Below are 25,266 nucleotides of genomic sequence, written 5' to 3'. Positions count from 1 at the left end.
GCCCTAAGATGTTTAGGGCAGGGCACAATGGAAGTACAGAGCTCCATGAAGTCCTGTCCTCATGTCCTGCGACATCAACCTCAGATTGATTAAAGGTACTGACACCTACTCTGCAAGGAAGGATCGGTCAGATCACTCAGCTGGCCTGATGGACTCTTTAAATGGTGTGAGTACACGTTCAGCCAAGTGTGGGCTGAGCTATGCAGTCAGATTTCCAAAAGAAATGCCAAAACCTTCTCCTCCCTTGGCAAAATTATACTATTTTCCACCAACTACAAGAGCATTATCTGAGAGCAGCTCGGTTTCCTTTTCTGCTTTTTCAGTCACTCAGGCCTGAGCACCTCCTGCCCAGAGATGCCTCCATCTTTTCATATCCCAGGGGAAAACAACTCAGAGATTTCCTGCAGCTGCAGGTTCAGCTGTTGTCTAATGTCTGTTGGGTTCTTTGTCTGCCTGAAAGGGATGCTGAAGAAGGGCACTGTGCACCTTTGGAAGTAGGGAGCTTTGCCACTGTTTTTAAATGAGACTCTGGAATTGGTCACTTATTTTTGCTGCTTTATCACTCACTATTTTCTGTTTTCTTTTCTGTAACCAAGCAGCAGATGCTTTAGCATGTTGCAGAGCAGACAGCTTCAGAATGATTTCTGCAATACTATCCAAGTGAGCAAAATGCTCTTTCCACATACAAAATCATTTCAATCAATAAACCAGAAAGGCTACTTTGTTTACGAATTTATGGTGGGTTTCAACCAGGGTCTGTTGCTGCTTGGCCTTGTTTAGGGTCAGTCTGTTGCAGAGTGAAGTATTGATCTGTGTGGCCTCAGAAGGACTGTGACCATGATCACAGCTCCTCTTGGGCACCTGTCACAACTGGGAGCAAAGAAACCCAGCTTTAGCCTCCTAACTCCTTTTCAGGACCCTAAATCCTACAATGAACTCAATAAAAAGACAAAACTGGATCAGAGAGCTGAAATAATGCATTGAATCAGAGTCTAGTCTGTTTTCTGTATATCACACAGAGTTGGTTAAACATGGGGAAATTGAGCAGAGAACAATCTGAGTATGACTGCTGCAGGGTAACTATTACTGAGCAGAGTCTTGTGGGGACCTCTACTCCCTCCCTCTCACTGGTTAGGTTCATCCACTTTGGGATTTAAACTCATGCCTTCCTTCACTCCCTAACAACCCTCCCACGTAAACAAGTCTAATCTGGACTGGTTATTTGGTGGGTGAGTAAAGTAGCTGCAGATGTGCTCTTGATGGAGAGTATCACATATTCATCTTTCCTTCCCCTTTTTCTTTTCTTCCTTGTGGATGCAGTTATTAGAGAGCAAAGGGCAAGGGAGGTATTTCTCCTATTTCTTTGTCTGGCATTAAGGCAGAGGGAAAAGCAGATTTCTCTTGACAGTATTTTTTTTTCATTTTTTTCATTTTGCAGATGTTTCTTTCTCCTGCAAGAAGGGAAGCTGAGGTACTTACAGAGGGGGATAGAGGAGCCCTGCATATGGCTAAAAACCCAAGCCCATTAGACCTGAGATCTTTCACTGCATGTGGAAGTGAATCCCAGCAAAGACAGCCTCCACCCACCCCAACCAGAGACTTTCAGAGAGCCCCACTGATGTAAGGAGATGGTGACATGTGGTACCACGTGGCACACTACGGCCACGTTGTCACCACCAGCACATCACCATCAGGTACCCCAGGGCTCAAGAGCCAGAGGAAGCTTCCCACTGCCTCCCAGCCCAGCTGAGGGGTGCTGTGCCACTGCCAGACAGCTTCCTCTTCCACAGGACAGCTCCCATCTCCATCAGGCAGGCTGGGTCCTTGCAAACTTCTATTGATTGGCCGCTGGATCAATATCTGCTATTGGCACTGGCCTAATGAAATGTCAGTCAGCAGCACTGCCAATTGATCCACACTCATCTGTGCTGCAGATTAGTCACTGTCTCTGCATTTTACCAGAGATGATTAAAAGAAGAAAACAGCCTTCAGCTCTCCCAGGATCTCCTGAGGGGGCCACGCTCCTGGGCAGGGAGAGGGAAACACAGCCCAAAGCCTCCAGATGACAGCAGGGTGGTTTGGGCTTGGGGCACGCTGCAGAAACAAGGGGAAAGTGCCAAAAAGACTTTACAAGTTGCTCTTCAGCCTGATTTAACTTGGAGCAGGAAATCAATCATCAATAATAATATGCAGCACTGATCCAGCACTCCCCTTTCCCTGTGTTGGATGAAGTTGGATTTACGTAGCTGCCGTTTGTGCCAGAGGCCAACACAGGGCACAGAGAGGTCATGCAGCACTGGCCCAGGGTCACTGAGCTGGTCAGTGGATAAGCTGGGGGGATGAAACCAAGGTTTCCAACCTAAAGCCCCTGAAGTAGGAAAATCCATACAGCAAAAAGATTAAACATACAAATATATATTTTTAGAAGTGAAAAAACCCCATATTAGTATAATAACAACCTTTCTTTTCACCACTGTCCTGTCTGGTGTGCAGAGTTCTGGATTTGATATAATTGAAAGGGCTCACCTTTAATTGCAGTTAATTGCTGAAATTAAATCCAGACCAGCACAATTTCCTGCTGCTCAGGTTTTTGTTGGAAGAGGGGTGAGGAGGGAGGCAGAACTATTTCTGTTTATTTAGTGACAAAGGTTGTGCTTTTATTCCAATGAAAAGTATGAAAATCCTCATGTTTGGCTTCTGGCCAGCCCTGTTTGTGCAGTGTTCCAGCACATCCCCAGCACAAAGCCACACGGAACACGGGCACAGAGGATTTGCAGAATTTGTGTTTTCTTCTCTGCATTTCTGCCTCTTATTGCTTTTTGCCTGAAGACTAAATGGTCTCACTAAATGCCTAAGAGAGTCTCTCCATTTACAAAGTAATACATCAGCAAAAGAATTGCAAATTGTTCCCCAAATATACTACTCTCTGCTGTCTGCTTTAAGTGGAAATTTAAATTAATTGGAATCATTATGGCTTTCTTTTTTAACTTAAATATTACTGTACCAGACTATAAAGTGCCTGAAATTTAATCTGAAGTCTTCAGACCTGAAAAAGCGTTTTGCAACTGTAAGATTTTTGATTTTTTTCAAGCTACATCCACTGGCCCAATAAAAAATAACACCCGCTGCTATCAGCCTTGCTTCTGACATTGACAACATTCCACCTGGCTTTCAGAAACCTTCTTTTTATATGGAATGTGCCACCAGCTACTCTCTTGACTTCATCACTCTCAAGGTTTTGTTAATTTATTGAAAAGCTTTTACAGCAGAAGCTTCAATTAGAACAATGCACTTCCATTGCCATGCAATGTAGAACAAAATCACTTTTGTTTGGAAGTGCTAAGTCAGAAGCGAAGAGATAATTTTAAAAACCCAAAAGGAAGGGACAAGGGGCAGCCTCTGTACCTAGAAGAATCAAGACACCAGCTTGTATTACAAAACAAGGAGGTGAAACATGCTGCTCAGTCACTGTCAGATATCCCTCACCTCAACCAGGGCAAGTAACAGAGACCAATTTAGGGGAGAGAGTCATTGACTCCAGACCCAAGCTACCTGAAAAACATTCCAGTATTCCTGACCAGAGCAGATTTACACTGGTGGATAGGCAGTCATTTCTTTCTTTCCCATTTGCTTCTAGATTCCAATCAAGGACCTGACCTTTTGGGGCTAAAAGTGAGGGCCTGCCTGTGTCACACCAGGTGGAAAGGGCACCAGGACTCCTTTTGTCCCACAGCAGTGTCCCCCTGCAGAAAGGCAGGATCCAGGAAGATGAAGCCAGGCTCTTCTCAGTGGTGCCAAGCAGGAGAAAATGGGCAGAAAGTGATGCACAGGAGTTCCACCTGAACACGAGGGAAAACTTCTTTCCTATGCAGTGACTGAGCACTGGAACAGCTTGCCCAGAGAGGGTGTGGGGTCTCCCTCACTGGAGATATTCCAGAACCATCTGGACACAATCTTGTGCCCTGTTCTTCTGGGATGGCCCTGCTGGAGCAGGGAGGTGGGACCAGATGATCCACTGATGTCCCTTCCAACCTGACCCATCACAGGATTCTGTGATTCTCTGATCAGGCTGCACTCAGAACTGCTCTCATCTCTCTATTTTCAAGCCCAAAGCTCAAACTATTCCATGGTTCTGCTCTCAGCCAGCCAATCATGACAAAATTACCTCAATTATTTCTTTTCCTGTACAGCCTATTGCCATATCAGAGAAGACTGAAGCTGTCTAAACCAACCTCAGGACACTTCTGCCAGTGCTCACTCCCTTTCTACAGATCCTTTGGATGAAACCTAAGTTCAAATGACCACTGATCATATCCCAGTGCCCACCTTACCCACGGGATGCCCTGCAAATGAAGCCACAGGAATGCTGCCAGGGAGAATGAGCTGGGGCAATTCAGCAACATCTCTGCTTCTCAACTCAGAGACACAGCACAAAGTCCACTGGCAGGGTGACCTGGCAATTCTTTTCATTTGAAATCAAGACTTGGAAAGGATTAACACCTCTGAAAGACAGGGTCAGCCCACTGCACAACAGATGTGAAATAACTCAGTTAAACCATTGGGAAATCCAAATTGACAGGAAAAGAAGACCAAAAGGTTATTTAAACTTTTAATATCTACTTAATTTAACTACAGAAAGCTTGGTGAAATAACCTTAAAAAGTATCCTAGGGATTCTTCAAGTGAAACATCTTGCCCAGCAAGAGCAAATCTTTTCCCAGTTGGGAGCTCTTAGTTGGCAGTGTGTGATTAAGGAGTGCTGGCTGTTGGAACATGCTGAAATTGCCTTTAATATGATGACAGTCACTGCTTCAGTGGGGAGGAACCACTTGGGGAGGAAAAAAAAAAATACCCTAGATGCAAGCATGCAAACATTAAGGAGTATGCTGTCAAGAAGAAATATACCATGAAGAGGATGTGCTACTTGCACCTCAAACTTCTCCCTTTAGCCTGAAGTGGCTGGCATAGCTCTGCCACTGAGGGTGCTTTAGCTCAGGAGATTGAAGGAATTACAGTTTTTTAGAGGCATCTGTAATCGTCAGCAGAGCAGGAGCCTTCTATTTATGGCAGGATCAAATTAAATTATTTTTTAGAGAGCAAAGATGCCATTTCAAAGATTTTGCTAATGTTTCCTCATACCTGAATGTGCACCAGAGAAGAGCTCTTCCTTTCTGGTGCAGAGTCAAGGGAAATCACCCACAGCTGGGAAAGCCAGGAGGAGATCTACCCACCAGCCAGTGAGCTCTCTACCACAGCATGGAAACACAGCATCAGCCATGTGAAAATTCAGAGTGCTGCTCCCTGAAGCCTCTTGTGCAGAGATGGAGCTGCTGATGACAGTCGTGGCAGAGCCACTGGTGGACAGCACCACGGGGCTGCCTCTGTGACACACCCAGAGGATGAGGTGCTCTCCCTGTTCCCAAAGGGAGCACTGCATGTTCTCCCAGCTCAGGAGAGATGGGAGAACTTGGCAAGCAGTGACTCTGCAGAGCCTCACATTTATTTCTGAAGGGGGTGCTCTCCCTGTTCCCAAAGGGAGCACTGCATGTTCTCCCAGCTCAGGAGATGTCACTTGGCAAGCAGTGACTCTGCAGAGCCCCGCATTTATTTCTGAAGGACACCCACAGGAGGAAGAGGCAGCACAGGAGAGTGAGCCAGTGGGGTTATGGGGATGGCAGGAACAGATGGTGTGGTGAAGAGCCATTTCCTTCCCACTTGCACACTGCATTAAATCAATCCCTGGGCTTTCATGGCAATGAGCTGAGGCTGTGCTGTGAAGGGTTTTAACAATCTGACCATATCCTGCTTGTGGGTATCATTCCACTGGGTCTCCACACTTCATCTACTCTCGCGGAAAGCCCCTTCCATTTTTCTCATGAGTTTCTTGGTGATCTTCCCTGCTGTCTGTATGGCAGCCATCTCCTCTTTGCCAGCTGTGGATCTCTGTAAAGCTCACCAGCAGTGTTTTTGTTCCCATCCAGGTACTCAGGCACTGACACAGGATGCTCCACGGGGGCTGAGCCTGCTGGTTCTGCAGCCTTCGCTTATCTCATTGCTCCAGACCTAAACAAATTAGTCTGTAATCCTCAGTATTGTATGCTCTGGAAAACCTGGCTTTAAAAGTGATCAGAAATTACCTCATGTAAAACTGGGGTCAATTTCCTTTTCCTGTCTGGGGCTAGAAGAAAACCCTGTACCTGCACAAATAACAGGTCCCTGCAATCAATAATATTGACGATTCTGTATTTCCCTATTTTTGGCCATGCTTCACCCTGTTTACACACAGTTTGTATTGCTTTCTACCAGTCCCTGTGCACACACAATTAATGAAACACCAGCTGGTGCAGGATAAACACTGCTGCAGGGATGTAAAAAGACACTACACAAAAGTACAGATCTCTACCTCTGTTATTTTCTATCTCAGATGCTGTGCTTGCCTCCCAGAGCTCCTTCTGAGCTCAGAAACTTTGGCTAAAGCATCTTCCTGTTTTTCTCTATGATTTTTTTTTTTCTGACGTCTCAAAAATCCAGCTAACCCCAAGCTTCCCACACAGGACAGCAGTTCCTCAGCCACCTTCTCCCAGGAAAGCCTTGTCCAGGAGGCTGCCTCTCCTCAGTGGGGTTTGCACTCGCCTTAATGCTGGGGGACAAATGTGCAGCTGTGTTGGGTGTTAAGACCATGAAGGTGCTCAGAGGGCTGGAGCAGCTCACCTGTGATGACAGGCAGAGAGAGCTGGGCTTGTTCAGCCTGGACAAGGCTCCAGGCAGACAGACCTGAGAGCCCCTTCCAGCATCCAAAGGGGCTGCACGAGAGCTGGAGAAGGACTTTTGATAAGGGCATGCAGTAATAGGACAAGGGGAAGTGGCTTTATACTGCCAGAGGGCAGGTTTAGATTCAATTTAAGGAAGAAATCTTCGCTGTGAGGAGGATTTGCACATGGTTGCCCAGAGAAGCTGTGGATGTTCCATCCCTGTAAGTGTTCAAGGCCTCAGTGGATGGGGCTCAGACCAACCTGCTGCACTGTACCTGCCCATGGCAGGGAGTGTGGAAATGACTTTTAAAGCCAAACTGTCCCAAACTATTCAGTGATTCTGTAATTCTATGTTCCACCACGGGGCAGAGCTGATCCATGGGGCCAGAGCATCTTGCCCTCAAGAAGGCCAGCCAGGTTAAAGAAGGCTGTGGGGGTTTTGCAAGCCCAGTCTCTGTCCTGGCAGATTCCTGAGCATCCCCATTAGCAGCTGCCTGACATGTTGGACTGAATTTGAGGACAACTGGTCTGGCAGGAAGCTCTTCATGGGACACATACTACAAAATTTTTAACAATTTTTTTTAAGTTACAGCTGATGGTTCATCAGGCTCGGCCTGGCATCTGTTTGGGACATTAATGCATGGCAGCACTGAGCTTGTAAATTATTATTCATGTACTTTTGTAGAACATCTTGAGGTTGTTGGCTGAGTCCTTCACTAAATGGGAACAGGGACAATTATCCACACGTGAAAAACATGCATGATTCACTTCATCCATTTACGTTTCTAGTGTGGCCTGCCTTGGCAGGATGGCCAATACAGCCTGGGAGAAGGATGGTCATTCATAACTGAGCTGCTCTGACCAACAGCTGTCCCATTTAAAAATGGATCTACCTCAGACAAACCATGGAGATGGAAATTCACCACAGAGGCACGGAGCCAAGGAAGGCAGAATTGGTGAAAATAGTGAGGTTAGACACAGAAATTAATTATGGAGATGACAGGATGCTCTGTTAAGGTCAGGGATGTGGATAAGGAAAAGTGGATGTCTGTGCACTGAGAGGGAAGCAGTGGGCATGAATGGAAAAGCAAATTGAATCATAATAAAAAGGCTTCATTTCATCTGATCAGTTAGAAATGTCCTGATTAGAAATGGCTGCTCTTTGCTGCTGTCATCTGCTGGTTGCTTAGGTCTCCATTTTCACATTTTTAAGGGAGTGTGAAGTGTTTTAGGCTCTCAGAAGAAGCCAGAGCCTGTTCCTGAGGTAACAGGAGTGCTGTTCATAATAAAAAAGAGGACAATGGACTGCTTCCAAAGGGATATGTACTCAAAGAGCAAGGAGAGGTAAAGTCCCCCTGCTCTGCAGGTACAGTGACTGATGGAAATTTAATACAGGAAACAGTATATAGAACCTTTTTGGCAGCTGAGACAGCTTTGTGAAGTACTAAGAAAGAATCTGATATTCACCCAGAAGTCAGAGGGGAGGTCCCAAAGTTCAAAATCACTGACAGTTCAAAAGATCACTGACAGTTTAATTAAGGAGTTAAGAAAATCAGAGGATTTTATAATGGCTCACACTGTGCTCCTTTTCTTAACAGTAACCTACAACTAAGACCTATATTATGGTTTTGTTATCTTCAGGAAGGGAAACAAATTAAGAGCTAGGGCTGTAAGCTCTGAGAAATAAAAATATGGGGGAAAACCAAATTAATAATATATATTCCTTCCTAAATGCACGGAATATTTTTAGCTTCCAGTAAGTTGCTCAGAAGTGCAATAATAGGGGACTCAGCTTACTTCAGGTGCTTCCCAAAATGTCCCTGTCCCTCCTGACAGCTGTGCCCACCTCTGGAATATATTTAAGCATCTCCTGAATTTGTTCCTCCAGAGTTTCTTTGCATGGGACCTAAACTGAGCCAGCTTGCTAATCACAGCCACTGGCAGACAATTAAAAAAGGCACAGTCAATCAGCCATCATCAAGTTGGAAGTGACAGGCTGGGTTTTATTTTAAACTAAAAACAGGGGGATTTATGCAAACCTTCCCACAAAGCTCCTCTTGCACTTTGTTTACAATTTAATACTTTCCTACATGCACTGTAGAAAGCAGCCCCAAACTACCACTGAAAGCAAGGTAAATCTGGGATTTGCAGGACTGCAATGACTATTATGTGCTGAACCAGCACGTTTGGGTATTATTGCATCTGTGAAGTGTGAGCTGAAAAATAATAGATTAATGGATTTAAACTTGCACAGAAAAGAAAGGCCTCACACAGGGAGTTTTATTTAGCATTTGAGAAGGTATTTATTTATTTATTTATTTATTTGAGGAGCCTTTTTGTTCAAGCCAAGGCAAAAAACCTAATAAATAAAATCAGTTCTGTCTCCATTGCAAAACTGTGAAATTGTTACTGAACATTTCTAGATGGGTCAAAATGGATCCCATTTTGGGCAGAGCCAGACAATTCCCACTTGGATGAATGCTCACACTCTGCCTGTGCCTTGCGAAGCCCATGGGGATCCACTGATATGATCCCAATGAACAGGGATCATATCAGTGGATGTTTGTTTTCTTTCCCCAGCCATGACTTTGGGGGCATTTCTACCAGCATTCCCAGTCTGGCAGATATAAGGTTTAGGGAATGAGAAGTCCAGGGTAGAAGCTCATTTTATACCTTCAAGTCATACTGTGCTGTTGCTAAAATGTCTGGTGTTCAGCTCCAGGAAGCAATGACAGAATAAATCACCTCAGATTTTTAAAATCTCCCTGTTTTCTTGAAGTTATCAGGTTGAAAAAAAAAATCATAGATCTACACAGCAATTAGACTCAGCAGCCCCTCTAAGAAGAAATCCATTGCTCTGGAATAATTGCTTGGAGGGGTGTGAGGTAACACAACACACCTCTGTCCCCACTTTCTGTGTAAATCCTGCCTGATGGTAAAAACTTCCTTAACTGGAAATCAAAAATGAAATGGCAATGTTCCTTCCCATTGCACCATGCACATTCCCTCCCCTTCCTTTGCAGTGGGAAGAGATTAAAAGCATCAGTTTTAATTGATGAGGAGAGGTAAACACAAAATGTTTATTTTTTAATATTTACAAGATTAAAAATAGCAAACCTTTGATTTATTTATTAGCAGTCACTCATGTCCTGTGCAAGTAAGGCTGCCTTGAACTGATATTAGCAGACAGCCTGCAGAATGCTTTCTGTGTCAACCAAGGAGAATATCTTAATTATGGGAGCTTTCTAAACAACAAAATAGTATTAATTCACAGAAAACAGAATAGCAAATAATCATCAATCTGGATCTTCACTCTAACACAGCCAGTCATATTTTTGTCTCCCTGTGGTCGCTGCCCATCCCTGACATTCCTGTTTAATGACCTCTGCACACACAAACAAATCACCCAGACTGCACTGCCTGCCTGAGGAGGGGATGCTCACACTTTTCACTGGGGTGCATCAGCTGAGTGCCTTTAGCACCAGCTGCCTGCAGAAAGCATCACACCTGCACACAGCATTCTTCTTTCTGCAGTCAGACAATCCTGTTCCAACAGCCTTGAATGAGAAGTATGCTAAATTGCCTTGCATTGCTCAAGAAAGACCAGCAGAAAAACAACATAAAATGACCTTTTGATTTAGATTTAGACAGGGAAGTTCCACATACAGGTAAATAATAAGTGTACCTCTGTAATGCCAAAGGATTATCAGAATTGGGTTCAGTCCTGCTTTTAACAGAGCTGGTGATTTGTCTCTTGCTCCTACAGAAGCATGGTCAGGACGTCTGAGGAAGGTATTTAACTCAGAGATTATATCCAGAATAGAATATTGGCCTGCTGGTACCCTGGAGGATTTATGTGGCTCTGAAACACCACTGAAGATGATAGTGCACTGGCTGATCTCTGCATCTGCCTGCAGTCTGAAGGCAAAATGTGCTAATCCAGACTGTGCTGTGAATCCACAGTACCCCCAACCTCCCAAAGATCCCACGGGATATTCAGTGCCCTGGGCTTTAGGTGAGGAGGAGAGGAGAGGAGAGGAGAGGAGAGGAGAGGAGAGGAGAGGAGAGGAGAGGAGAATCTGCAACCATCATCTAATTCAATTGCCTGACCACTTCAGGGCTGATCAACAGTTACAGCATGATCTTAAGGGCAATGTCCAAAAGCCTCTTAAACACTGACAGGCTCAGGGTATCGACCATCTTTCTAGGAAGCCCATTCCAGTGTTTGTCCATCCTCTCAGCACAGAAATGCTTCCTAATTTCCAGTAAACCATCCCTGGAGCAGCTCTGAACCATCCCCCCACATCCTGCCACTGGACCCCAGGGAGAGACCAGCAGTTCTCTCCCTGCCCTTCCCCTCCCCAAGCAGCTGCAGGGGGAAATGAGGTCACCCCTCAGCCTCCTTTTCTCCACACCAGACAAGCCCAAAGTGCTCAGCTGTTCCCCTTTCACCAGCTTTGCTGCCCTGGATGCCTTCAAGAGTTTCACAATTAGCACCAAGTTCTGAACTCAGCCAAGCAAGAGAAAACCCCTGTGCTCCCTCTGCTCCTGCAGGGAGGGCATTCAGAGGTGCCCCTGCACCCCATTTCCCACGGTCAGCATGACCTGAAGAGCACCCAGAAGAGAAGACCTGAAGAAGAGATGAGTGCACAGGAGATGAAGAAGTGGCAGAAAGGAGAGGGAAAGGATTGAGGCTCAGGGAGAAGAGTCCAGCTGTGTCACAGCTCCAGAAAACCACAGCAGCTCCTGCAGTGCTCACTGTGCTCCAGCTGTCCCACCCTGTCTGGCAGGGGCTGAACTTGAAGCTGCTGCAGTTCTCCCTTTCAATTTTTATGCTGCTCTTCTACCTAGCAAAGTCACACACAGTCCTCCAAGGACTCACTTCCTTGCTTTGAATGCCTTAAATTCAAATCCCCATGTCCCTGAAGATGGGCAAAGACACAAGGAATTGCTCAGGGGAGCAGGAGATGGGAAGGAAGAGCTGCAGAAAAACTCTCACCTCAGATCTGTAATTCTCACTTGGAAGGATCTGTGGGGCTCTCAGGGGCAGAAGGAGGAGGATGGCCTTTGCTGGGCTGTATGTAACCACACAGCTACAAATACACAAGGAACTGCTGCACTATCTGTACTGATAAATTCCTCACATGGGTTTGGATCACTCATATTGCTCAGTTTCTCCAGAAGCTCCAGAAATTTCCAGCCCAGGACCACCAATCAACAATATGGACACTTTATTTGAAGGCTTGGAGTGGGCTCTTATCACCCAAGCCCATCTGACATGCAACTGTAGACACCATCAGAGGGGGTGTTAGATATAAATCAATGGAACAGTCCTTTAGGAAATATTGCAACTGAGTATTAACATATCTGGAGAGAAAGGTGAATGCAATAAAGCTAAACAATAAAAATCTTCAAAAATTCTCTAAAGTGAAAGTTTTTCCAAGCATCATGGGAGCTGCAAAGTCACCTAAGGTGTGAACAAAACAAAACCAAATTGAATTTTGATGGTATAACTTACTTGTTTGGTAATCACACTAAACAGTCACTAAAGATAAACTATCCCTGTAGTTAATTTTCTGGGACAACGTGTTCAAATAAAAAAAAAATACAAAAACCCAGACAAGTTAAAACCAGAGAGAAAAAGGCCTGAGACAAGGGCAATGCTCTGACCCCTTTCCATGTAAGTCACTCTCCAGCACTGATGGGGACTGTGTGTAAGCACCAGCTGGTGAAGTGCTAACAGCTCTGAACTAAGCTCCTGCAATTGTGAGTAGCTCCATTCAGAGCTCAAAATGTGTGAAAGTCCTCGGGTCACCAGAACACAAGTGACCTTCAGGGGCAAGGGCTGATAGCTGAGCAATGCTCTCTGCCGCTGGCGTTCTGCATCAGGACTGTCACTAATGCAGCACACCATTGGGAGGGTCTGGAAAATGAAAATAGGGATGGTGAATGAACCTTGGGACAACCTTCACTTTTAGGACACGTGAATGCAGAATTCAACATAAGACAAAGCTTTTCTAAAAACCACATGACACAGAACTGACGAGTGATTCAGTCAAGAAACCATATGAGATGCATTAAAACCTCAAGCAAGAAGAGGAAGGCAATTTAAAAAGAAATTATTCTAATCTGAAGGAAAAAAGGAAAATAGGACATGTGTGTTAACACAGTCTGATGGCCTCGCCCGCTAAAAAGCCCCAGAGATTCCGTGTGCTGGAGGTATTAGATAACATCAGTCGCTCACAGTGTTGTCCCTGGCTTTAAGAGCATCACAGGTAAAAAACCTGAACCTCCCCAAATGGGATTTCATTGCCTTAAAGGCACTCATCTCCCCTCACATCTCCTCGGCTCGCTCTCAGCACACCTTCCAGAAGCAAACGCACCAGGGGTCAGGCAGGAACAATTGTCCTCTTCTCTGGCTGCTCCTGACTCATTCCTTTAACACAGCTCATTCTGGCCACGGTAGAAAGCAGCAGGATGTGACTGTGTGCCTTAAAAGCTGTGGCTGAAATCTTTGCTGTATGGAAGCACAGGAGAATTTTAGCTGTGATTTCAGGAGGGACAAGGCTTCATCTGGATTTTTCCCCGCGCTTGCACAGGCTGTGCTGGGCTCACAGTTCAGCAGAGGTGGTACATTAGTAAATGGAAGCAATGATGAGAAAAGGAAAACAAAAACCCAGAATGTGGCTGGAGCAGGGGCCATATGGAGGTAGGTAGGGCAGCACTTTTCCAGGACAAACATCCTTGTTCTGGCTCCTGGAAATAAAACAACACGGCACAGCACAAGTGCAGGAATGAGGTTGAGATGTGGGCATGGACAGTAGCAGGGGATCAAGACCACCCAAGACCCTCAAAGCCTTCCAACCCAGTGCCAGGAAGGTCTAGAAGAAGTGACTTTGCATGATATCTAATTTCCATTGAAAATGAGAAACTTATCTCCAGGATGGGAAAACCTATCTACAAAGAGGTACCCCCACAAAGCCTGGGCATGTGTGCATCCCACAACCCTGGACACCACAGCTGGAACAACTGGAGCCAGGACTGGTGGTCTCTCTTCCTCACCCTTCTTTTGCTTGTTTTCTTGCTTTCATTCATCTCTCTCTTTCTCTTCTCCCTTCCACCCCACTCCTTTATCCAAAACCCACTGCTGTGCGCTTTCACAAGGACAGCAGGGATTAACTCATAAAAATTCCCATGCCAAGTGAGTAATTTACTAATGAAACTTTACAAACATTTGTAGACCCCCTGACTTCTGTTGTTCCTTTTGCCCCAAGATTTCCACCCTGGGTGCTCACTTCCCTTTGATGTCAGGATGCCACAGAGCCTCCTAAAAATCAGTCATGACTCCCCTCCTCAGGCCAAACTCCATGGCTCAAGTTTACAGAGAAGGCTCCCTCCAGCTGTGTGAAATCTTGAGAGGCACTTAATGAATTAGATATTATTAATATTCTCTTCCAGCATCAGAAGGCAGTAATTAACTCTTTGAAGACTCATCCCAAACCCTGCTTTATTACTCAATCCTCAGAGGCAGCTATGTAATCTCATTGTGATTTTAAAGAATATCTTTTCAGAATAATTATTTTCCTTGATTAAAAAAAAAAAAAGTTCAAAGTATTCCTGGTATTGCCTTGGAGTGTGCAGTAGTGATGTCAGACATGCTGTAAAGATATCAGAGCACAAAACATGATGTGCTGCAATACTTTTGCTGAGCAGATGCCTTAAGGAGGTCATTCAACATGCCAGGCTCTAAATGCTATTTGGGAGTGAGAAAACATTATTTTCCCACTTCAACAAGACTTTAGCTTCCCTGTCATGTGGAAATAACCTTTTGTGCTCAGCACTGTTATTAATTTATTAGCCTTTTGAACGTCTAAATGTTTTGCAGTCTGTGGACTGCATCAAAGTGCTGGCTGAGGGACAGGGCAGCACAAACACATGGTGTGTGCACCCAAGTCCATGGATATGTGTTTCAAAGAGCAGACCTGGTGCAAGAACACTTCTGCCTATGTATTTTTGGCAGTGAGAACAGCCATTTTCTCAGGCACAAACCCCCAGGGAGTTTATTTAAGTCATAATTAAATGTCAAACCTTATGAGTGATGACTATATAGGAAAAGTGTTAAGTATATATTTCTATAGAAATCAATTAAAGGAGACAATGATTTTCTTTCCATTTAGGCTACATGACTCCAGCACAAGCTGCTGCAGCACAGTGCAGCTGTCAGCCCAGCCTCAGAGCCTGAACAATTGCTTTCTGTTCACCTGATGGAACAGTCCTGGAAGGCACCGATTTTCCTCAGGGGTGAACTCACCGCCAAACGCTTCTGTGATTCCCAACAGGGAACCACGTATCCTTCCAGCAGATAGGAGGTTTGAAACAATCCCCTGAATATCTTTATGTAACAGCACTTGGATTGTGTCCCTGGTGTTGAATGTAGCATGATCTATTTTGTGCCCAGGAACAAAACACAGAATTTCTGCAGAGCAGAGCAGGCTCTGGCTCAGCACATCTGACTGCAATGCCAGGCTGCTTCCAAAACAGTTATTGACTGGAACTGCAGGAGAGGGGTGCAGTTCAGCTGATGGACGTGAGGTATTTAAAAGTTAGTGGTCATCAATCAAAAGGGGATGGTTTTCCAATCCCAAACTGGGAACCCAAACTGGTTCCTCCCAGAGGAACCATCCTTCATGGACTGTGGAGGTGATTGGTGACTACCCTGGACATCATTACCCAGTTTTTAATTAAATGAACTCCACTCTGCATGCCCCACTTGATATGACCCTTCTTTTACTCTTCGTCCACTCTCACATTCTGCCCACACATTCCCCCAAACAGCATTTCTTTTCTTCTGCAAAATCCAACGTTTCTTTAGGAATGCTGTTCCTTTAGGAGTCACTGCCCCCATGTCACAGTCCATGTACCTGACTCTGAGCTAAACAGCAGGTACACTGGCAACTGGAATTCCATGAGTTTTTCCACCTGGGTGATTCCCCATGCCAGGGCCCTGCAGGGAAACCAATTTTCCTTAAGAAAATGAGGAAGAAATTCTGAGAAGAAAGAGAGAAAATGAGAAGAAATTCTGTGACAACTCAGCCAGGAGGATACTCCCCATACACAGCCCCGGACTGCAGAGCTGAACTCTAGCACACAGCCCTGTCAGGAACAGACATGTCCATGTTTTTCTCAGGAAGGCAGCTGGAGTGACAGGCTCACAGTTTTAAGAAGAAAAGAATACATTTTGGTACAATACATGTGGCATTATCTTGTCCCATGAAATCACCATCAGCAATGCCTGAGCAGAGTTGTCATTGCAGGGCTGTAGCTGGTGAGATGGCAAGGGGGAAAATGCTGAACTCAAGGCTTGGAGCACTTCTTATCAGCAGAGAAGTGATAAGCTAGAAATCATGAACCAGCTTCCAAGCCCCAAAGCCCTCCCTCAGGTCTGAAGTGGAGCTAACAACCTCGAGTCAGAGGTAAGCTGACAAGCTGGAACCAAACCTGATTATAACTCAGCTCTTTCAGGCTCCAGCACAGACAGAGGGGCACTGTAATCCCATTGCATCTGCTTCTTGCCACGGGTATTTTGTGCCATACTTGGGGTGTTAATGAGCACAAGTGATGCACAGGAATTGAAACCTCCTCTGAAAGCAGCTCCAGTGGCTAGAGAGCAACTAGACTTAAGAAAGTAAAATTGTAGCTATGTTGAAGTCCTCTTACTGCAGAGGCTGAAATGGTCTTGTGAAATACTGAGGTAGCCTTGGTACATTATCAGGTGAGATGCCCAAGGTACAGCTGCAGAAAAACGTGTTTCAGCAGCTAGAGGATCACAGCTAATGCTCAGCAATCTATAAATCATTGTTATGAGATTTCTCTATGCAAATGAAATTTATATAACCCTCATCAATCGTAAAAAAAAAATCATAAAGATGAAATTTTGCAGCCGCAATGTGAATTAAAGGATCCCTTAACCTGTTTTCAAGATACGTCTTTATAGCTAATTAATTTTTAGATGGAGTGTTCTTTGAAAGGACTAATGGATAGTGAGCATTGCTGATTGATTATAAAATGAGCAGGAGGGTTTAAGAAGTGAGCTGTGAATGTAAAATCACTACCCAGCTTTATTAACTTTGCCATATTAGAATTCTAGACTATGCAACTGTGAGAAGCAGGTATTAACACAGTACCTTTGATGAGTGTATGTTATTTACTTAACATCAATAAATTTCTCTTAGTTGGTCTATAACATGGAGATCTATCAGATTGTCCTCTAAACTGTATCTTAGAGACTTCAAGTTTGAGAAATTCAAAATCTGGATTCTATAAAATATAACTTTATACATTTATGCGACGGGGTGGAAAAAAACCAACAAAATGAGAACCAGCAACTATGAAGAAAAGGAAAAGAAATGCAATCCGTATGTCATCCTGCTAGGACCGCTCTCCAGAGCTGCAAATCTACAGGTAACTTTTACAGAGCCATCATTACCAGCAGTGACAAGAGCATTTATCGAAAGGCCACTCAATCTGCCATGACCTGAAAACATCAGGAGGAAACGGGGGGTTGTTAAACACCGCAAGCACCTGGTGAGAGGAAGGGGACAATAAGGAGCTTACCCTCTTCCTCAGATTGCAGGTGAGCGTGAGGTTCCTCGAGAAGGAGTTGGCAAAAGCAGTGTAGAAGTCCAGCACTTTCAGCAAAGCTTCTCGCTTAATTATATGCAAATCGCAGTAGGTCAGAGCCCGAACGTTGGCACATGCATGGGCCAGGCTGGTTTCCTTCCAGAAGATATCTCCAAACACATCACCTTTGCCTGAAAAACAGCAGGGCAGATTTGTTAAAAGGTAATGGTTGGGAAGAGTTTCTCGGCACACAGATGATTTTTTCACAACCTGTCTTATGCTCTCAATTATCCCGACGCAAGCTCCCAGCCATGAAAACTAACAAGGGTAAAAGTTTTAAAATTACCTAAGGTACTTGAGCATCCTTAGCAGTAGCCCCAGGTTTTTAAGGTATTTATAGATTGCTCTGTGAAGTGTCACAAAGCATAAGAGCCAGATTGCAAAGGTCTCCTTGTAGCTGAGGATTCAAGTAATGGGTTTTTCAAAGGCTACGGGATATAATGAGCCCTTAACTAATGTTCAGGTGATTGAATATTTCAGGTGTCTGTTCCCAGGTAATTTAAGAGTCCTGGTCTTACAAAAACCTTCTGACATCTAGGTTCTTTCATCCTCATGGCTCTACAGTGAGGGGCAGGAGCCAGCTTCCAGGGCTCAAGGACAACATTTTAAAGGACGTTTTAACATTTTTAATTCAGTATCAGTGGTAATAATCCTTCTGGAAAACCCACCAAAAGCCTCACTGAGACTTTTAACTTTTAAGTAACCACCTCTAAATCTTAAAACATATCCAAAAGTATAGTTCTAAACCCAAATTCATCCATTTAAGTAGAGGCTTAGGCTTAAGTCTGTATTTCAATGTTTGCTGAGTAAGAGAGGGTTTGACACCTGAGACACCTACATGTATAAATACCCTCAACCAGAGGGGAAAATTACACCTAAGGCTACTTCTTCAGTGTAGCAGAACAGCTGACTGAGGATTTGGGATTAGCTGTAGCCCAGTGCCATGGACAGAAAGGCTCCAGGGACTGGGAGTGCTCTGACTTAGCCTGGTTTTCTTTCCTCTGCAAGGAATCCACACCCCCAGACCTGTGCTAGACACCCAAGCAGGAGGAGAGGATGAGGACACCAGACTCAGAATCAAATTTCTGACCCAACCAGATCCCCAGCATGGGTGCAGGCTGGAGATATCCTTTCAGGTTTGGACCTTCTGTTCTGAGAAGGGGCAACAGAAAACAAACTGAAACATTCCAAAGCTGCCTCTTGCTGTCTGGGTTTGGCCAGGACCTTGGTGTGTGGTTTGTGGCTGACACCTCAAATCCTCAAAGCAGAAACCGTGGTACAAAAGGTATTTTTTGTTTCACACCCCCAGAGATATCCCAGCTCTGTATTTTAGCAGTTATTAAAGGGAACTCAAATCAGTCAGCCAGTGGCTGACTCTGATCTCAGGCACCTCAAGGAGCCTCTTGGTGAAGGTTAGGGATGTTACAGTTTTGGCATAAAACAGGTAATGGATTTTAGTATTTCCTCTTGTAAGGACTTTTAACAATTTGCTCCACTCTATTGTGGAAACCAGACCAGAGGGGTAATCTATCCAACCTTATTACTTTTAGGGGTCAGAGGTTCTATTTCTCTATTTCCATTTCTGCTTTTGGTATTGTATACAGTAAAACATATCTAACATTTCTCAGGCAGAGTGAAATACAATGTGCAAGTCCTTATCTTCCCTTCTCTGTTTTTATTTTCTAAAAAATGTCTCTATAACAGAACGATCCCTTAGAAAGGTTATAACTGTATCTCATTGAGCTGCTTTTGATTCTACATATTTTTATGTAATTAAATTCAACTACAATACATAACACAGCTGGTATAATTTATAAACCAAGGTGCTTTAAAATGTTTTCTTTAATACAGAGCATTTTCTAGTAACATTATAATTTACCCAATGTACTGCTTTGAAATTACCTTTTGCAGTTAATTGTCCTTGTCTCTACTTATAGAGTTCAAAACCCAGTTTACAGACATGCCCAACAGAGTTACATAATTTATAAAAAACAGTCCATCTCTGAAATGCAGAAAATTGCTTAATGGATTTGCTCTCTGAGGTGGACATAGGACAGAGCTGAGTCCTACTTTCAGAGCAGAGTGCAGTTAAAAAACAGTGTTTTCACCACTGAAATGTGAGCAAACCACTTGTTCTCTTTTCAAATTTAGGCTAATATGTAGTTAATTTAACCAAGAGGTTGAAAGGAGTGGATGCTCACCCGAAACTCAGGACAACAATGTGTTACAGAATCTGTATTCAGACCATGAATGGTCTGAATTCAGGATAAGAGCTTGAGAAGATCTTGCTGTCCTTCTGTGTGGCAGGAATGTGGGACTGCACTGGTAGGGACTTAAAGGTTGGGACACAATGAACTGAATTTATTCACTCTTCCATGAGCCATCACTCACTGGATTTGAAGGGTGAAACTCTAAACTCCTCTTACATTGGTTTATACTCTTCAGAAAGTACAAAATATTGGATGCCTTTAAGGGATCTTGAATTTGACATTTCCCACACACACTTCTGAGCTTGTCTGCTGGTTATAAATGTGCTAAGGAATGTACAGAATGAAAACAAAACCTACCAGATTCTCCAAAACAACGCCTCTTTTTTCATAAATACAGAGATTAATGCACTATACTTTATCCCCATTAACTGCAGTTCACTGTGCAGAGAGGTAATTTCTCACTCAGGACAAGACCAGAAATTAGGAAAAAATTCTTTACTCAGTGGGTGGTGAGGCACTGAACAGGATGCTCAGAGAAGCTGTGGCTGCCCCATCCCTGAAATGCTCAGGGCCAGGCTGGATGGGGCTTTGAGCAGCTTGGTCTAGTGGAAGGTATCTCAACCCATTCCATGATTCTGAGGGTACATCCCTGAAATGCTCAGGGCCAGGCTGGATGGGGCTTTGAGCACCTTGGAAGGTGTCTCAACCCTTCCATGATTCTGAGGGTGATTTTTACACATTGCAACTAAATTAAAACAAAATTTTCAGGGTTGCAAAACAGAAAATTTAACTGGCTAGGTCTGACACAACCACCCAGAGACACATACAAGAATTTTTCACCTGCAGGGGATGTTCAGAGCTCCAGGGGAAATGCTGCTGGGGCTGAGCTGGGAATGCAGAGGTGCTGATGCAGCCTGCATAATACCCAAAGATTCTCTGGAGATTTATTGAGGCCTTAGTACATTCCCTCCCAAATCTGCCCTGTCCTGAGTCCTGAGCACCTCCTGAATGGAGGCAAAGCTCTGAGAAACTCTCCTGTCCCTGCTCCCAGAGCCCAAAGCATCGCTGGAAGGAATGCTGTAAATTAGAGTGCAAGGGAACTACTTGCATACATTTTACACATCACAGAATCCTAAAATACTTTTGGTTGGAAAAGACCAACCATTAACCCAGCAATGCCAAATCCACACTAAAACATGCCCCTAAATGCCACATCTACAGAATTATGGAATTATCGGGTTGGAAAAGAACACTAAGATCATAAAAATTCAGATTTTTGCAACAAGAGGATATGTGAAGGGTGTTGGTGGCAGGTATAGTTTTTGCTGAAATAACTACACTGCTATTATTCTAAATACTATGTGTGTTTGCCTGTACATAAAATATACATATATATTCATGCATATTCACATAAATATATTTAGGGGCAATCATATGGTATGCAGCTCTATAACAGGTCAGGATATTTCTATGCACTGTTCTATATTCTACATTCTGATAACGTTGCCAAACAGATTTGGGGGGACAGCTGTGCTCTGCAGCCTTACACCATGGGCTGACCTGCCAGTTTGTCAGACAGGAGTTCATGCCTGGACCTTTCAGGTAGAAAAATTCTTAAGGGCTTTATAGAACCCCCCAGGAGCTTGCAGATGGAATGAAACACTCAGAAACACTCTGTTTAAACAACATCTCAGAATCCACACATGTATTTATGCAGAGACAAAATTTATCCTCCTTCAGATGGGGACAGAAACTGAGCTAATAAATATCCTAGCAGAAATAAGAGCTTGATGGATCCTTTGGAAGAAAGTTTAGGCAGGCAGTTAAAGAATAAATTCTTGGTGGGAAATAGCACTGGGTAAAAACACATAAAGGGGACCAAGTCTTCTTAAGGAAGTGGGTTTTTGTGCAGTCTTAGCTAATAAACCAGCTACCCTTAACCATTTGAAAATATCTCCAAAGCCTCATCAGTCACGCTAGCACGAGCCAGGCATGATGAATGATGTTGGCTTTCCATCAGGATGCACTCAAATCTGACACCGCTCATGAAAAGCAAAGGCTGATGTTGTTTGAAGATCAGTAAAACTGTACCACAGAGAGAAAATGTTCATCCAATCAGCTCAAGTGCCAAACACCATGAAGTGATGGCAGCATGCATGCAAGTGGAGGTCATAATTACATATATTGGTGTCTATATTCATAGAAATTCATATTTCTGTGCATCTGCAGTGAAACCTCCTGCTGCAGGAGCAAACTGATGTAGAAACCCAATGAGCAGGGAGTGAATCAGCTCCTGCCACCCAGAGCAGCTCTGAGATGGTCAGTGAGCAGTTCTGCATCTCCTCACCATGACACACTGGGACTGGTTGCACAGGTTTACAAAATGATGCCATATATTCATGGAATAAAATCCATCTGTGGCTACTAAACACAAAAGATTTCCCTCTGGGTGAAATACTTTCCAGTGGAGGGTTGGAAACATTCTGGGGAAGTATCACAGTTTCCTTACTTCACTTTCCTGCTTTCTCCTGCACTTCACCACTTTTGGAGACAGGCTGGCTGGACTTCTGGGCGTCCTGGTTGGAGACAAATTTGGGAGGAAATAAATTTGGGAAAAATAGGGGATAGCAGACCATAAAGTCACTCCAAGACATTTGGCTTAGCTGAAATGGTTGTTTCTGCCTAAAGAGGGTGTCTGGAGAAGGTGATGAAGTGGCACAAATCCATCAGGTGCACTTCCCATCTGGGACATCACTGCCAGCACAGCCCAAGATGTGCAGAGATGTTTCCAAACTGTGAGAGAGGTCTTCTTGCCCCTGTGAATGTTTTAGCCTCAACTTCTGGGGCATCCAGAAGGGCCAGAAATTCCTTGAAAATCAGACCAGAATTGTCACTGAGCTGCACATAAACCCACCTCTATGGGACTGCAAGTGAAAGGGCAGAAGGACAGGAGAAAACAGCATTTCCAGCCTCTGAGACACTGTCAAACAGTCAGTAAAGCAGCAATGACTGTGCCAAAACCCTGGCCCATGCTGGCTTTGCATAATTTAACACAGTCAACCTTCCCCATCTGCACCTGGAAACACAAAGGAATTACCTTTCTTCCAGCATTCAGGACTGCTCCAAGCAGGACCCAAAGTCTAGAAATATTTCTCTCCTTATCTTTCTCATTTTTAGTGCAAGTAGCATCACTGCCTGACATCCTTCTAGAATCCCCAGCTCCTGGAGATATTTCCATTTTGATTTTACATAGAAATAGGTTTCTATCCTTCTGACTGAGGAAATCAACCTGAAAGCATGACCATTCCTACCACCTTGAAAACTTGTAGGGCAAATCAGATTGCTTCAAACTGTTAGTCTGATTTAAAAGAACTGTACCACACGATTTTAAAATAATTTTCCTATTCTTGTGCTGGCAATACTTTCCAGTTTTGGCAGTGAAGCGTGCAGGTCTAATTCAAAAACATATCAATTCAGAGAAAGGAATCTTTCTGACTCTGGAGGCTGTGGATCAAATATGTAACACACTAGCTGGCACTAAATTAAGACCGATGTTTCTTATCATAATTAACCATCATGCAGAGACACAAAAATATATTAAATTTACAAAACAATATGAAAAATTCAGGTTTGTTGGCAAGAACTAATGACACTTTTGAACAAGCATCAGTAGGACTAAATCACACAACGGCAGTGCAGACGTCAACCCAGAGCTGCAAGATCTGACTGATTCCAAGGCACTTAAGGAGAACTGCACAGTGCAGACCAGCAAACCACACTCGTTTTCAGACCAGTAAGCCTTCAAGTATTTTGCAAAATATTTTCAGATTCAGCACTTAAAACCCAGCCTAAATCACATTAATTATTTCAGTTCTGCTAGCTGAAGAAAACCTCAACCCTTTCCTTTATGAATAATTTTCCTCTTAGTTAATTTGGAGCTTTAACTCATTGGAACACAGGGGACTTTTCCTATAGATGAAATAGGACACAGTCTGTTCTGTAAAATGCTACTAACCTGGGGAAATGTTCACAATTAGTTTGCCTTGCTCGACGTCACTTGGAAAACAACACAAAAGTCCAGTATAAATTAACAAGAGCTGATTTGACGCAGGGGCCAATTCTGCCACCCTCATTCCACTTGAGAAGAAACCCAAGCTGCAACTAAACAAATTAAAATCAGCCAATTAGCCACTGAGATGGAACTGGACTAGGAGGTTTTCATGTCACAAAGTGCACCACATGCACAGTCAGTCTTGTCCTGCACAAAGCACATGCCCGGCTGCCCAGGCTTGGAAACTCAAAGTGCTGAAGCATAGATACCAAATATCATCTTGCCAATGCCCATGGATGAGAACTATGGAGCTCCTGGGATTCCTGCTCACCCAAATGGGAGCTGCTACTTGCTTTTCCTCTGAAGAACTTTTCTCTGTGTGATTTGGTGGGAGACTCAATCTTTTGACCTCCAAACTCAAGTAACATTAAGAGCAGAAAAAGACTCATCCCTATTTTCACCCGCCACACCAAACTCAAAAAACTTGCTTTACTCCTCTCATACTGCATCATATCCCCTTCCCAGATAAAAAAATTTGGAAATAATTAATGAAGCAGACCTTTAATAAGGTCTGGTTTGTCTAATAACAATTAACAATGGGTTAGTCTGGAATTATATGCAGAACATGCTGAGAATTAACATGTAATACATAAAAGCAAATAACTGAATACTATGGGATCAGGACCCTAATTGTGGCTGAAACATGAATTATTAAATTTATATTCATTCTGACCTGAATATCATACTGAGTTCACTCAGCAGCAACCCCCACCAGGATTTCACTGCTCAATATATTTTTATCGCTATGCAGCTTGAGCAATATTTTTGATCAATTCCTACAATCAACATCTGAACGCAGCAGACCATTATTTTTCTGCTGAAAAAACAACTTCTTTAAACCTTGCTAATCAATATGCCCAGCTTAAGTTACTGCACAACTTAAACAGCCAGCTGTGAAAATAGCAGGAGCTGGAAAGCAACTTTCAGAGCCACTTGGCTGGCACTGCCACCAGTGTGTAACTCCTCATCAGGAGCAAATCCAGGTTAATTGCAGCAGGGTGAATTATGAGGTGCCCTCTGGTAGATGATGCCGCTTTTCATTAGCCTGGGGACTCCAAACCTGGTCCTCCCTGAGATCCTTTGCTGTGACACCTCCCTGTGCAGAGCAGAGGCAGTTAAATTGTTTACTCCTGCTTGAGACGGTGGAAAATTACTGACGTGCCTTCTCAGGGTCACCTTGCTTGCTGGGAAAGTTTGGATAATTAGAGACAAGACTGTTTGCCCTTCTCCATTCTCCTGGCAGCTGCAGATGAGTTATGTTTAAATGTCTGTGTCTCCTTCTCCCCAGTGCAGCAGCACCCCAGCTCTGCACACGGAGTGCTCCCTGCTACAGCCAGGACCTGCAAGAGGTGGGACACTGCCCTCGAAAAGGGGAGGTAACTAATGAGAAGTACATAATGGGGCACCTGGATATCTCCTTTAATGAGTCCTAAAAACTGCAGGTCTACAGCTGGAGTCATTCTCTTAGTGTTTCTGTAATGCTGATTACTGCAGCGGCTGGGCGTATAATTATC

General features: G+C 44.0%; 1 protein-coding gene across 1 annotated transcript in view; it reads right to left on the bottom strand.

Annotated features, from left to right (window-relative positions):
• Window positions 1-25,266, bottom strand: part of KCNH5 (potassium voltage-gated channel subfamily H member 5) — a 147,099-nt gene that overhangs the window by 10,787 nt on the left and 111,046 nt on the right. Inside the window, exon 10 of the mRNA XM_039733062.1 lies at window positions 17,366-17,562. Coding sequence (XP_039588996.1) covers window positions 17,366-17,562 — 197 coding nt within the window. The remainder of the gene's footprint in view (window positions 1-17,365; window positions 17,563-25,266) is intronic.

The sequence above is a fragment of the Passer montanus genome, unplaced genomic scaffold (genome assembly GCF_014805655.1).
Source record: "Passer montanus isolate IOZ18808 unplaced genomic scaffold, ASM1480565v1 scaffold82, whole genome shotgun sequence".
NCBI lineage: Eukaryota > Metazoa > Chordata > Aves > Passeriformes > Passeridae > Passer > Passer montanus.
Note: the sequence above shows the minus strand (reverse complement) of the source record. Positions and strands in the feature narration are given on the sequence as shown.